Source organism: Sodiomyces alkalinus (genome assembly GCF_003711515.1).
Source record: "Sodiomyces alkalinus F11 unplaced genomic scaffold SODALscaffold_3, whole genome shotgun sequence".
NCBI lineage: Eukaryota > Fungi > Ascomycota > Sordariomycetes > Glomerellales > Plectosphaerellaceae > Sodiomyces > Sodiomyces alkalinus.
This window is the reverse complement of record NW_021167081.1, coordinates 2,305,751-2,320,664: the sequence shown is the minus strand read 5'-3', so window position 1 is coordinate 2,320,664 and position 14,914 is coordinate 2,305,751. Positions and strand designations below refer to the sequence as shown.

At 40.8% G+C, this 14,914-nt stretch overlaps 1 protein-coding gene across 1 annotated transcript; it reads right to left on the bottom strand.

The window, feature by feature from the left end:
* Positions 1-10,944: 10,944 nt before the first annotated feature.
* Positions 10,945-13,776, bottom strand: SODALDRAFT_293822 (hypothetical protein). The gene is made up of 2 exons (XM_028608726.1): positions 13,460-13,776; positions 10,945-13,358 (listed from the first exon to the last, which is right to left on the bottom strand). The coding sequence occupies exons 1-2, from the start codon at positions 13,539-13,541 to the stop codon at positions 11,116-11,118; spliced, it is 2,325 nt and encodes a 774-aa protein (XP_028467896.1). The 5' UTR covers positions 13,542-13,776; the 3' UTR covers positions 10,945-11,115.
* Between the last annotated feature and the right edge of the window lie 1,138 nt (positions 13,777-14,914).

Genomic DNA, 14,914 nt, shown 5'->3' with positions numbered 1-14,914 from the left:
GCTTCCCAGAAAAGGTTTACCTATTATCCTCGAGAACAGTCGCACTATCGGTATACTAGGGATTAAACCTAGCGCGCTAAGTGGCTAGGGATCGGACCTAGCCACCGAAACCAAGTGCAAGAGCGGATATATAAAGGCCCCCGTGGGCGTACAGCGTGATACGAGATTTTCCTTAGTTTTTATGCTCTTATTTAATACTATCTTAATCTTATATACTACCATAATAGTATAGTGCGGGATTTAGCTTATTTTAGTAGAAAAAGGCTATAGAGTTAAGCGCTTAGCACTGTATAGGCCTGGTATATATATATAGAACCCGTACCGCCCGATACTCTAATAGGGGCCGCGGTCCTAGTATTGACTAAGTATCGCTAAGGCGTTAAATAGAAACACACACACATATACTATAGACACTTCAGGGTTTACCACTATAAGCTTTAAGCCGTTTCCTAAGTCTCTAATATCCCTAAAATATCCTACGCGTGCGTTCCTTATAGTATTAGCTATACTTCGGGGTCCGGAGGCGAAAGAAGACGATAACTAATAACGGGCGGCCGCGCATATCCCTAGGGGGTAGCGGTTAGCCACACACCTATTACCCGCGCGCCTATCTATTATAAGCCTCTGCACGGCCGACAAGAGATAGAATGATAATATTTAAAAGGCGTTCTTAAACGCTAGAAGGACTTATAACCCTACGCGTATAAGAGAGTACGCTATTAACAATAGCGATATCGGCACTATAACTCCCTCTCCCTTTAACACCTTCTAGCCGCTATTGCGACTAACCCGCGAGGAACTCCCGCCTCCGCTAAACTACTACCACGATATACGCCTCTACCCGTTATAGAAGCGGTAGCTATAGGCCGAGCGGGAGCTCCTTAAAGGGCACCGATAAATAGGCTACTAATATAAGGTAAGTAGTAATCAGGCTAATAAGAACAAGTAATGAATCCTTACTTATAGATAGGTATACACTTATAAGTTTAATAAGGAGAGAACCCTCCTTAAGTATAAGGCACGCCTTATAGTATAAGGGGATTAATAGAAATAGTCGGAAACTAAAGATAACTACGCCGCTATATTAGCCTCGTGGTCCTTCCGTATACTAATAGCTATCACGGCCCGATTTAACCTAGAGATAAGTTAGTTCGACGGTGTTAACGCGTTGGTTAATACTAGTCTTAAAGAGAAAGTATTGATAAAGACACCATGAAGCTACGAGGTACTAAGTAAGGTCATGCTATTATATACAGCCCTTTTCGGTTAAAGAATATCGCTACTACTATAGTAAGAGGAATTTTGCGGTATGCTATGGAAGATAGGATTGAGGCTATCCTTAATAACCCCTATATTATAACATAAAACGGTTTAATCCTATTCTTCTACGTTAACGATATCGGACTTATCTACTATAGATATAGTAAGACGGACGCTAATAACCTTAAGACTGCCCTTAAGAGGAGCTATAAGGTATCTAAAGGCGACGAAATCTGCTAATTTCTAGAGATTAAGGTCCTAAGGAATAGAGCCACCCGTAGGTTATAGTTTTTATAACCTTCCCATATAAAGAAGATCGGAGTGCAATACTATACAGATATCCTTTGCCGTAAACCACTAAAGGTCCTTGTTAATACCAAGCGACGGCACCCGCGCGTTAATTCCCGAGGTCCGCTAATACTAGGCTATAATCCGTTTAACCCTATACGCCGTTGTCGTGATAAGACCTGATATTATATTCGCCTATTCGAAGCTTTTCGAATATACTATTAACCCCTCCTCTAACTACCTTAAGAGGGCTTAATATGTACTGTTATTCCTGTATTATATAAGGTATTACTGCCTAGAATTCGGTAGGGATAGACTCTTCTTAACCGCGAGCGATGCGTTCTTCGGGGATAATCCAGACTGTAAGAGCTTATAAGGATATACGATAACGCTTTTTAGGGGATTTATTAACTAAAAGGCGGGTAAGTAACCGACGGTTACGACGTTATTAATAGAGTCAGAATTACTTACTCTTATAAAGGTGGTAAAAGCGACGTTATGCGTTAGTCAGATATTAAGGGATTTAAAGCTTCGGCTAGATTAATAATAACTATAGCTATATTACGATAATTAGCAAACTATTAACCTCGTTAATAAGAAGGCATGCCGCCTATAAATAAGGCTTTGCTATATTAATATATATGACTAGTATGCACGCTAGTTAGTACAGTAAGGACTCTTTAAGGTCACGTATATGAACACGAAGGATATAATCGTAGACGGATTAACGAAGGCGTTACTAGAGACAAAGATTAAATAACTATAATCATATCTTAATTTAATAGATTAAAAGAATCGTATTAAGTAGTCGAAACAATTACACGAAGAGATTAAGCGCGCTAAAGCCGCACCGATGACAATAACGGCCCCCGAGGGCATAGTAGACCCGATAGATATAAATCTAATTAAGCCGATCCGGCTAATCAGAATCGAGGAACTAATTACGATAGATTTAAATTAATCGGTTAAATAGGGCGGATTTAGATCCTGTTTATAAGGGCGTTTTCCCTTGACTATTATTTTTATGATGGAAAGTAATATGACTATATTAGGCAGGCACTATATGCATATAAGATTCCCGTAGCACGAACTCTATACGAACATATAGCCCTAAGCTACCGGCTTATTTAGGCCAGAGCCATACGTCTGTATAGATCCGCAACTATATATTCGTATAGGAACCGGACGATAAATAGTCCGGGCCCGCGAGGGATATATATCCTTAGCGCTATTCGCCCCTTAGTTTAGAGGAAGATATTTGTATTATACCCTATTTACTATAGTAAAGATTACTCTCTTAAGCCCTAGAATCCCTATATCCGATAGTACTAGCTAGCTCGAGATTTACCTGGATAGGGTATATTAAACAGTAGTAACTAAGCTTTTAGGCAAGGTTTGTATACCGCCGCCCGGTATAGACTACGTATAATAAAACTAAATAGGTACGTAGTTTACTAGCGAATACTCCCGTGCTAGGCGAAAACGCCTCTCCTTTAATAGGTCTCGGCGTAGAGTATATAAAAGAACCTATAATCGCTAGTTAATCGTAGGAATAACGATTATACTAATCTATATTGGTACCTACCATTGTTCCCGAGCTCCGATACTTATTAACCTTCCTAATAATCGCTAGTCGGGCATAGGATAGCGACTATACTAACCTACACCGATAATAACCTTCCTAATACTAAGCGAGGTTCGCGTACCGCCGCCTAGCGTGGACTACGTATACCAAGACTAAATAGACACGTAGTATACCGGCGGAACTATTACGACTACTAGCGAGCGAGGCGAAGACGCCTCCCCTTAAATAAGTCTAGGCGTACAGTATTCTAAGGAATCCACGGTTACCAGTTCAAACTTAGGATAGCGACTATACTAGCCTATATACTAGTATTCACCGTGGATTAATCCCGAGCTCTCTAGTATATCCGAACTTAATACCGCGTTTCCTAAGTCTTAGGGGGCGTACCCTAGCCTCCGCTATAACGCCCGAGAAATAGCTTAATCACGAGCTATCTTAGTATACACTGACGCTGGCCCACTTCATTTTACATAATTAAAAGCCAGCCTTGCGTTCGTACCAGTACTACCGCCCGGACCCGTGTTTCGGGATTTTGCAGTGCTTTTTGCACGACTTCGGTACATATTATGTATCTATACAAGGTGCAAACCCGCGGTACTTTCAAATTATATAGCCTCTACGCTAAATAATATTTCCGTTTATTCAGGACGTACCGTGCGAATCGCCTATGTATTTAACGACTGAACTGTGCTGCTATGTATACCCATCGAATTAAAAAATAGAATAAAAATAGAATAAAAATAGAATAACAAGTAAAGTAAAAATTAGATATAAAAGAAGGAATATATTATTATTACTATTATTATTAATCCTACTCCGCTATCCTATCTAATCTATAGGAGCCTAATTTAGACCATACGGTCCTCCTCGGGTAGCTATAAAGGGGAAAACCCGGGATACTAGGGAAAACCTCTATACTCGTCCTTAGTTAGAGTAATACCACTATAGGGCCGGTATAGCCCCGGTTTATCCCCTTTATATATCTAGATTATACCTCTAGGCTAATAGCTAATAGGAAGGGTAGTAGGCTATAGTTCGAGTTAGCCTAGGCCAGTTATTAGCGAGGGGGAGGGGGACCGAAAGGGTACCGCGGCGTCTCCGCCGTATAGCGGCCACGGCACGCTATCTCCGGCCTCCCTATATCCCCGGGGACCATTCCTATTATTCCTTCTATATAATTAATAAAGAGAAAAGGTAAGGTAGGCGTTCCTACCTCCCTTAGGGGGTAGGTGCCTACTATATCCGGAGGTAGGCAGGAAGGGTAAGGCTCCGCCTATACACGTAAAAATAGTAGATAGTTAATAAATAATAAGGTCCTCTTACTTTTTCCTCTTTCCTTCCTATAATATTATAAAGCTTATTATAGGTTTTCCTCGTATTATATTCCCGCTCGCGGTCCTATAGACTTACCGTCCGGGCGTCGTGCTAACTAGTAATAGCTCCTTATTCTTAATTTATAATTCTCGTACTTAAATCTAGTACGTGGTCTGTAGTTTATAGGTAGGGTTATATTAGCGCCGAGTTAACTAGGTAGTATAATAGTAATGGCAATAATAATTATAATATTAAGTATAAATAGCGTCGTAATATAAGTATCTCTATCTTATAGTAGCGCCGTGGTAATAGTATACTAATAGCCGCGGATACCTTCTCCTAGTAATAATCCTCGTTATAAATACGGCACTATTCGTATTATACTATATATATACGCCAGTAGTCCCGAGGTAGTATCGTGGCGGCTAATATATAGCAGTTACTTACATTATACTAAGCGCCTAGGATCTTACCGAGACGACGTCGAAGCGTATACTAATACTATAGACACTAATACTCCTTATTTTTAATATGCTAATAGCCAATGCCTATATAAGGATATAAGACGTCCCTATACTATAGAGGTGCCGCTAGTATATCGAGGTGGTCTAACTAGTTAATAGGTCCCCCCCGCTACTAAAAAGCAGTAATAACGTCTTATAGACGTTTATACTCTCTACCTATCGGCAAAGGCTGCTAGTAACGGTGGTATCGCTACAGTAAGTAGTCTTCCTTCGGTATCGCGGTAGCGCCTTACTAATAACCTATAGGCCAAGGAGCGTCTAAAGACGGCGGCTTCGCCCTTTAGACCGGCCGTCGCTCGGGCGCTGCTTTATAGTCAGGAATATATTAAGAAAGTAGTATAAGTAATCTAATAAAAAAGTAGAATATCCTATTAGTAGAATAAAGTCTAGAATACTAATTAAAACTATTACAAAGTATTAGAATTAAGTCTAAAATACTACTAAAAGCTATAAGAACTATTAGAGTAAACTTAATATAGAATAAAATAAAGAAGGATTTATGTATATTTATTTATCTTACTCCGTTATCCTGTCTAATCTATAGGAGCCTATTTAGGCTATACGGTCCTTCTCGGGTAGCTATATAGGGGATAACCCGGGGGAACCCCGGGGGAGGTTCTAGATATATAAGTAGCTAAAGGAGCATAGATTATAAAAACAACTTAAATAGAAATAACACTAAGGTAAAAAGCTATTGTAGTAATACTATATTATATTAGTATTAGTATAAAAAGTACAAATACTATTTTAGTATAAACTATATAAAACTAATTCTCTTATATATCGCGCTTTTTATATTATACTTAAGATATAGTTTCCTTATATACATAAGGAAGTATATATATCTATATATTTATAAGTTTAATCTTATAGTCGATTATCATAGTTCTATATTTTCAAAGTATTTTAGAAGTTATTAGAAGTAAATAGTCTTTATCTATAAGCATTTATACTTATCTATATTAGTTAGTATATATATATGTTTATGATATAGTTAGATAATCGGGTTATATCCGTAGGCCCTCGCAGGGACGAGCGTAGTGGCCTTGCTCGTAGGGCAAGCTGCTAGGCTCGTACGCTTTATTACCAGACCACTTAAGGACCCCTTAACTAGTTCCCTATAGTATTACTTAGGCCGCCTATAGCTATTCGCGATAGAAGCTATTAAAACAACCTTACTTATCCCGGGGTGCCTTACGTATACTAGGTATTCCCCGGATAAGATAATATCTATTATCTTAGGAAAACACTAAACTCGCTATCCCTAGTACCTGGATATATATAAAGCCGTTTATTTACGCCGTAACCTAAACTGACTATTAGTAACCCTTTAGGGAAATATAACCTCTCGTAATAGGGCTAATCCCCCTTTATATTACAGCTATAGATTCTATTATCGTATTACTCGAGGTCCGCTTACCTAGTTCTCCCTATTAAAGGGAGGGCTCCCTTTTATTCGACTCGCCTTAGACTATTTCCGATAAGTTTACCAAGGCCCCTTTCTTTACTACTCTCCTTTCCTTTCTCTTCTTTTTTAGTTTATTACCCTTAACGCTCGCTATTCCGTTACATTCCCCTTTGCACTCGCTATTCGCTCCTTATTCTTACGTAGCGGTTTACTTTCGCTTATTTACTTTCTACTATATAAAGTACTAATTCTATAACCACTATTTCCTTTCTATTATAAATATTATTACCGCCTATAGCTAATAAGTAATTACCGTGCGGCGTTACTATATTACTATTCCCCCGTAAAGGACACCCGCAGCATATAGGGCTTTTATTACCCGGGGTATATATATCTCCAAAACGTCACCTAGAAGTATATTCTTCGCCGAGAACTCTATTATTCAAAAGATAAAAGCTATTAGGTGGCTAAAGTTTAATTACTACCGGCTAATGATAAGGCCTATACAATAATTATAAGATAAAGGTAACGCTGAATATTAGTTAGTAGGCGAGGGATAAAGTTAGTCACGGATTAAGTACCTAGTATACTAAAAAGAACGGCTAGCTTATAAGGAATATATAAAGATTAGAAGAAGCTATAATAGCTTAAAGAGTTAACCAGCGCTTTTAAGGAGAGATAAAAAGACCTCGGTTAATCTAAGAATAACCTTAAAGAAAGCGTAGGTTCTAATAGTATTATAGGCAGGAAATACTAAAAGAACCGATAGCTGAAAGAATACTTAAGGTAAAGAACCTTTAAGAGGCTTTAATATAGCTTTATAGCCTTATGAGGTATTGAATAAGAAACCCGAGTTACCCGAGGTAACTACGTGTTATTTACGTATAGCGAACGGCTTTAAGCTCGGGTAAGGGAAGGTATAAGGGCTACTACAGTGAGTGAGCAAAAGTCTCGGGATAACCCAAAGTAGAATGCTTCGAAGCTTTGGGTGAGCACTTTTCTATGAGTGGCAAAACCATATCATATCACAAAAGTAACGAATCACTGCATCTTTAAAATATACCGAAATTATTGCTCACCCACTATATCTAATCTCCGAATAGCAGATATACATTACCAGTACTAAGACACGCCCAGTAACCGCGATATTCCGCTAGATTAACCAGGCCACCTATAAGAGTATAAAAACTCTCTACCACGCTATTCTACTAACATCTATCCTACCTTTATTTTTTACTAATATAAGCACTATATAAACCGTGATATCAGAGCTTTACTCTTTTCTACTCACGCTAGATTATATAAGCCCTTATACTATATAAGGGCTACTTCCCTATTATCTCCTTATTATATTACGTATATACCTATTTACGCTTTATTTATCTTTTCTCCTACTATATAATATTTAAAGCCCGGTAGTATATAGTAGAATATCTATTAGCTATTAACCGGTTCTAGATCGCCATATTCGAGTACTAATTCTCTGTGTATTCTTACTGTGTCAGAACTGGTAAGGGTTTACTATTTAAGGGTTACTTCTATGCCAAATAGTATTCGGTGATAAGAGTCTCCCTATTACTAAACTTTCTATATCCGGGGCCGTATTCTATATTTAGTATAAGGAGAATAAGAAAATCATTATAGATTACCGTAGCCGTGCTACCGTATTAGGGTATAATAACCAGCTTAATTATAACTTATATTAAATAGTATCTACTCCTATAATTAAGGTAAACCGTGTAAGTAGTATACATAACGCTAGAGTACTCGCCATTATTTATCCTTAGCCTTTGTTTTTACGAGATTATAATCTATGTATAGTAAACTCGACTAAGCGCGAAGAAATATTTAAGTAATACCTTATTAGTACACCTTAATGTCGTATACCCCAGGTCGTATACCCTAGGAACCCGATAAACGATTTTTACCGGACCCCCTTTCCACGCCTTATACCGCTAACCCCTTTACTCCGTAAACTATCTATATACTTACCTCGCTTATATCCTTCCCCATTTAGTCGGGCGCGAGTAGTATAATCCCGTGGCGGATAGGATAATACCCGGCTATATCCCATAAATAATAAGAAAGTTATCTTATGTTAGGCTTAAGGTCGCCGATATAGTTAAGGTTCGCTATAAAGGTAAGCTTAATAAGGCTACCTTCTTAGCTAAGATAAGTGACTATTATAGGCTTATTAGGTTTTATATAACGTCTATCGGTTAGTGTCTCTAATTAATAAAATAAAATACGATATTAACTATCCTATATGCTATTAACGTCCTCGCCTAACTTCGTCTAAGTATAGGGGGTAATAATACCTAGACTACTATAAACGCCGCTAATCTGCTTATAGCTAGCAGTATAAAAAGGTTATACTAAGGCTATACTAGCTTCGTAACGGCTAAACGTTTTTACGCTAGGCTAGGATACAAAATAGTATAGATATAGGGTTATAAGTATCTAGCTAAGCGACTATTCCAGCCTAACACGGTATATATTCACGAAGAGTTTACGTATAATGGCTAGCGGTTAGCCGCGCTCCAATAACGCGGCTAAGGAATAATATTACCCGTACCTATTAGAATATAAGCTAAAAACTTTATTAACGATTATATTATCCTAAGCGAGGTATAAAACACTATAGGGCTATTATTTCTACTTATGCTTTAGCCTATAAAGGACTATACGTAGTTTACTAAGGTTGGCGCTAATAGTAGTATAGACTCCGATAAGCGCGCTATAATAGTAGGTAGGTTTACTAAGCATACCAGACGCGCCTAGGACCTTATTCTCTATACTATTATTATTGCTAAGCACTATAAGAAGTTAGCGATTAAAGGTCTTATATTATTGTACGATCTTAACCGTACTAAGCTAGATAGGCGCGCGGCTAAAATAGCTATAAAAGCTATCCAGGATATACTTAAGATTGATAAGGAATATTAGGGTTTCCCTAATAGGGAAGCCGAACTAGTATAGGTTAAGGAGGTATAGTCGAGACGGTATCTATTATATAGTTATAAGAGTATAGATAATACAATAATAGAGTTTGCCGGGATTATAGGTTTAGTATTTAGTATTTAGCTTATAGCCGTATAGCGCAGATATATAGAGTGTATTTAGAGTTAGTATATAAGGAGGAAAAGATAGGGTATAAGTGCGCTATCGGAAAAACAGACACGGGTTATAATTAACAGATATAGGTTTATTACTTAGTTTTCTTTTTTATTTATCCGTTCCCTATCTAAACTACCTCTAGGCTAAGTATATCAAGCGATATAGCTACTAGAAACTTTATAGCTATAAAGTGGCGAGAGGAGTTAATAGTTAGCGTAGTTAGCGCCCTGTATATATCCGTTCCTTATTTCGTTCTATAACTCGTTACCTATACTTATATACGGTCGTAAGTTATGATTATCCTGTGTAGTATACCTATAGCGTCGCGGTCCGTATATGCCGCCCTAGGACGCCCGCGGGATATAGGGCTTTTCTTACCCGGGGTATATAATACGACTATATTAGGCAGGCACTATACGTATATAAGGATCCCGCGGTATAGACCTTATACGAATATACAGGCCTAAGCTATCCGCTTATTTAGGCCGGAGCTATATATCGGTATAGATCCGGAACTATACGTTTATATATAAACCGGATAATAGATAGTCCGAGCCCGCTGAAGATATATATCCTAGGCGCTATTCCCCCCTTAGTTTAGTAGAAGATATCTTTATTTAACCCTATTTACTACAGTAAAGGTCACCCTTTTAAACCCTAGAATCCCTAGGTCCGATAGTACTAGCTGGCTAGGGATTTAGCTAGACAGGGTATATTAGAAAAGTTATAAGCTTTTGGTTTAAACCGAAGCCTTTAATTAGTTAGTTAACCTAGGAAGACCTACCTTACCTAAGGGGGTGTATTATATAGGCATAGACTATACCTAGTAGACTATGCCTAACTAAGGTCTTCGGGTCTTAGGGACCTCGGATATTAGGATATAATAAGGGTAGATACCGGGAAAGACCGGATAGGATCCAAATAATATAGTACCTATAACAGAGTCCCTTACCACCTAAATTAACGGTATAAGAGACTTATAGAGATATAACCTTTTGATTAATTACGATAGAAATAGATAAAAATGGAATTAATATTGTAAGACTCGAATTGTTGCGAACGAAGAAGTATGGATTCCTTCGTAGTATGTGACTTGTATGAGTAAAAAGAAGAATGGATTCTGAGATTCGGGGCATTGTATTTGACCCGAACGGAGGTGGCAAAGTCGTGGTCGTACGATATAGTCTATTACGTCACACCACGATACAATACTATCCTCGATAGTAGAGTATTAGATCTTCAATATACGAGGTAATCTCGTATATAAATCGAGGATATATCTAAGTATAAGATAAGCATAGCTATATTATAGTAGAGCTCTGGTATTAAGCTAGAGGCTTATATATAATTATAAAATATACTTAGAATTATTTGATAATAATATCAACATAACCTAATAATATAATACACACGCACGAGATTTCTGCTCTATCAAGTTAACTGTATAAGTGCTATTTTGACGTGCGACATGTCTATCTACCTTAAATAGTACTACAAAAAGGCCTGTGTGACACACGTGACATGTACCCTAAGAACCGACGCGGGGAACCAAAAGTACGGCCCCGATACGCCGCCTACTCCTTCTGACAGTAGGCGTATGAGATCTCATATATCGAATGCTATGCTTTGAGCTCCCTTGTTCGGCATCCGGTGCAGAGCACCATCATATGTCCTTGTTCCTCTCTCGTGAACATAGTCCCGTCGTCAAATGTACCATTGCAGACAGCACATCGGAGGCAAGCCTCATGCCACTCAGCTCCGAGGGCTCTGATATACTGTCCCACCACTGCGAGTCCACACTTTTTGCACTTCGACGCCTGTCTTTCCGTTCGCTTCGTCTGGCAATTGACACACCAAGCATACCCGTCCTTCTCAATGTGGGCCATGCCTCGCTCGAATGGGTCGCCACATTCTGCGCAGAAGAAGTGCCCATAGTGCCAATGCGCCCCAAGTGCAACAATGTGCTCGCCCAGGATAGGCGTTTTGCAGTGTTTGCACCTCGGTGCAAAAAGCTCGTGCCAATCCAGATGGCAGTAAAATCGAAGGCGCTCGTCCCCATCCTCGTCCCTAGATTGCCCAGGCACTTCATTTAGAGACTCTCCCTGTGCCCGGCGTCGGATTCTGTCAAGTCGTTGAGTGCGATGGGAATCGGGCTCTGGGCTAACTTCCAATGCCTCCAAGCTGGTTCCACAAGTAAAACACACAAAGCAATGGGGATGGAACCGTTGGGGCATGCCAGCAACTGACACAAAACGGCCTTGCATGCAGAGACCGCATTGGTGGCATGTGGTAGCTAAGTCCTTACCGGTTGATGGGGCAGGTGACCAATGGCTGTGAGACCTCCCGGTATGCCTCTTGCCTGGCGGTGACGCAGAAAGTGGCTGTGGCAACGAAGAAGAGTTTGAATGGGCGTGGATGTCGTCAGCAGGACAGACAATGAGGGACGGGGTTGAGTTAAGATGGGTTTCCCCTCGTGTATCTTGCACGACAATGGACGGAGGATCTACTGCACCGAATCGAGCAGTGACCGCTCCTGCCATGACAACCGCAGGAGAAGTGGCAGGTATGGGCAGCTTTTGTCTTCCCGTCCATCGTGCTTCATTTATCGTCGCTGCTACTGGATGGTGATCGGTCGTCTCGTCTGGTGCCTTCCAGTGGACATCGAAACTGACAATCGGCCGTCCTGGATGATCACTGACGGCTGAGGGGCATGGCAACCTCGAACTTCGATCTCTCAGTCTCATGGAAGTGGCATCTCGTAAATCCTGGCTTCGGATTTCGAGTCCAGTCTTCGTTGCGAAGCTGGAAGGGTGGGGGTGTAGGTCGGGGGAATTTATGACGTAGTGTGGGTTATGTGATTGAGTAGAAGACCGTCGGGAGGCGCGCTTGTGATGCCCAGAAGAACTTTCGAACTTGTCTGCAGAGGAGAATGTCGAAATACGAGAATTGGCAAGTTTGTCGACGAATGGCTCACGGTCATCTTTGGAAAGGGGCTGATGGTTATATGCCTCAGCGGAGCTGCTATTTGAGTTTTCCCGGGTTGATTGCAGGTAGTCGTTCATTCCGCCATTTTGTCGCTTCTTCTGGCATATTTCACCACGAATGCCAGGGGACGACGTGCGAGTCTGGGAGCAAGGACTCCTCGTGAAATTAATCCCTCTGACCTCGGACCCTGGCGACTGATTCGCCTGTGCATTGACACCTGACAAGCCATTCCGTGCAACTTGCCTGCTTTTCAAAGATGTTCGGGGTACAGTACTGGTACTGCGTGTCGAAGAGCTGCTACGATTCTGCGAGTCCTTCGCCATGTACGAGGTTGGTGATTGGTCAGCACTTCTACCCTCCACATCAGGCTTGTAGCGATAAGGAGCATCAAGCTGGCGCGGTCGTCCATGTTGATGCTGCCATACCAGCTCCGAGGCCTCATCCAGGGCTGCTTTATATATCAATCCCTCTTCATCTCGGTGCGTTTCGTTGTATTCCGTGTCCCCGAGATGCATATCTTCCATGGCAATTCCAAGAGACTCGGTTTTGGTCTTCTCCATCCATCCGAGTCCTCGGTCGGTGTTAATACTGTTAGGGAGATTCCGAGAGGGCTTCGTCGGAATCTGGCTAATTGAGAGTCGGTAATTGCGACCAGATGGTCCTTTCGCTGTACATGGGGTATCAATGCAGCTTGTCGGATGTGCATCAAGGCTCGTGTGGCTTCCTGCTGAGTGAACGTTCATAGACCGACGCGACGGCGAAGCATCAACACCCCAATGGTGGACCTTGGCCGAGTCCGCACTTTGAGGAGGGCAGGGTGGAGTGGGCAATGGTCTTGCGCCACTGGGACGAACCAGACGTTCATTCCGAAGGTCTGCTAGATATGAGGCTGTTAAAGTGCTATTTCAGGGAGGAGGAACGAGAAGATGCATAAGATGCGTGGTACGAGTATATGATCAAACATTGGCACTAACTTACCAATTTTCTCAGGGGTCGTACACGCCGCTAAGAGAGAAGGATCCTTGCTTGTCACCATGGGTGATGATTTCCTGTCCCGCATTGTGATGGTAAACTGGTCTTGATGGACGGGAATCGGCGGTTTGGGTTGGTATGTGAAATGCTGAGAGGATGTGTCTCGGTGCTGTCAGCATTACGTACTTGAGACTCAGGGAAATATAACGTGGTTTGGCATCTTTTCGTAGCCTGCTACAAAGGTGGAATGGCCTTAAAAGAGTCGGAAGAATGATGCTATGAAATTCGGTATGGCGACCAACAACTCGCCTGCTCCGCGATGATTGAACCGATGTTTCAGTCCTATCGTGTCATCTCCACAGCAACAAGACCGACTCTTAAGCGTAGCTAACTGTCGCACGTCAAATAGGCACTTAGATGATCAACTTAGTAGAGCAGAAATCTCGTATATGTGTATTATATCAAGTTACATCTATAAGAGTCTCTTATACCCTTAATTTAGGTGGTAAAGACTCTGTTATGGGTACTATATTATTTGGATCCTATCCGGTCTTTTCCGGTATCCGCCCCTATTATATCCGAAGCCCTTAGTTATAGCATGGATCCCCCCTGGATCCCCTATAGACCACGTCGTGGTCCGTGTGCCTATATAACAAACCCTCTTAGTTAAGGTGGGTCGTCTCAGGTTAACTAACTAATTAGAGGCTTCGGTTTAAACCAAACGCTCTTAACTTTTCTATCGTAAAATTAATAGTTAAGGGAAAACTCCCTCGTAAAAGGGATCTAAATCCGCCCTATTTAACCGTTTAATTCAAATCTATCCTAATTAGTTCCTCGATCCTAATTAGCCGGATCTACTTAATCGGATCTATATCCATCGGATCTACTATGCCCTAAGGGCCCTCGTCGTCGCTACGGCTTTAGCGCGTTCGATCTTTTCGCGCAGTTATTTTAACCACTCGATACGATCCTTTTAATTCGTTAAATTAAGCTATTACTATAGTCTTTTAATCCCTGCCTCCTGCAGTGCCTTCGTTAACCCGTCCGCGATTATATCCTTCGTGTTAACGTACGTGACCTTAAAAAGGCCTTACTATACTAACTAGCGCGCCTACTAGTTATCAATATCAATATACCGTAGCCTTATTCGTAGGCGTTATGCCTTCTTATTAACGAGGTCAATAGTCTACTAATTATTGTAGTATAGCTATAGTTATTATTAATCCAACCAAAGCTTTAGATCCCTTAATATCCGACTAACGAATAACGTCTCCTTAGCGGCCTTTATAAGCGTATGTAGTTCTAACTCTATTAATAATGTTATAACTATCGGTTACTTACCCGCCTTCTAGTTAATAGTACCGCTAAAGAGCTTTATCACGTATCCTTAGGAGCTTTTACGGTCCAGATTATCCCCGAAGAACGCGTCGCTTACAGTTAGGAAGAGTCTATCCCCACTAA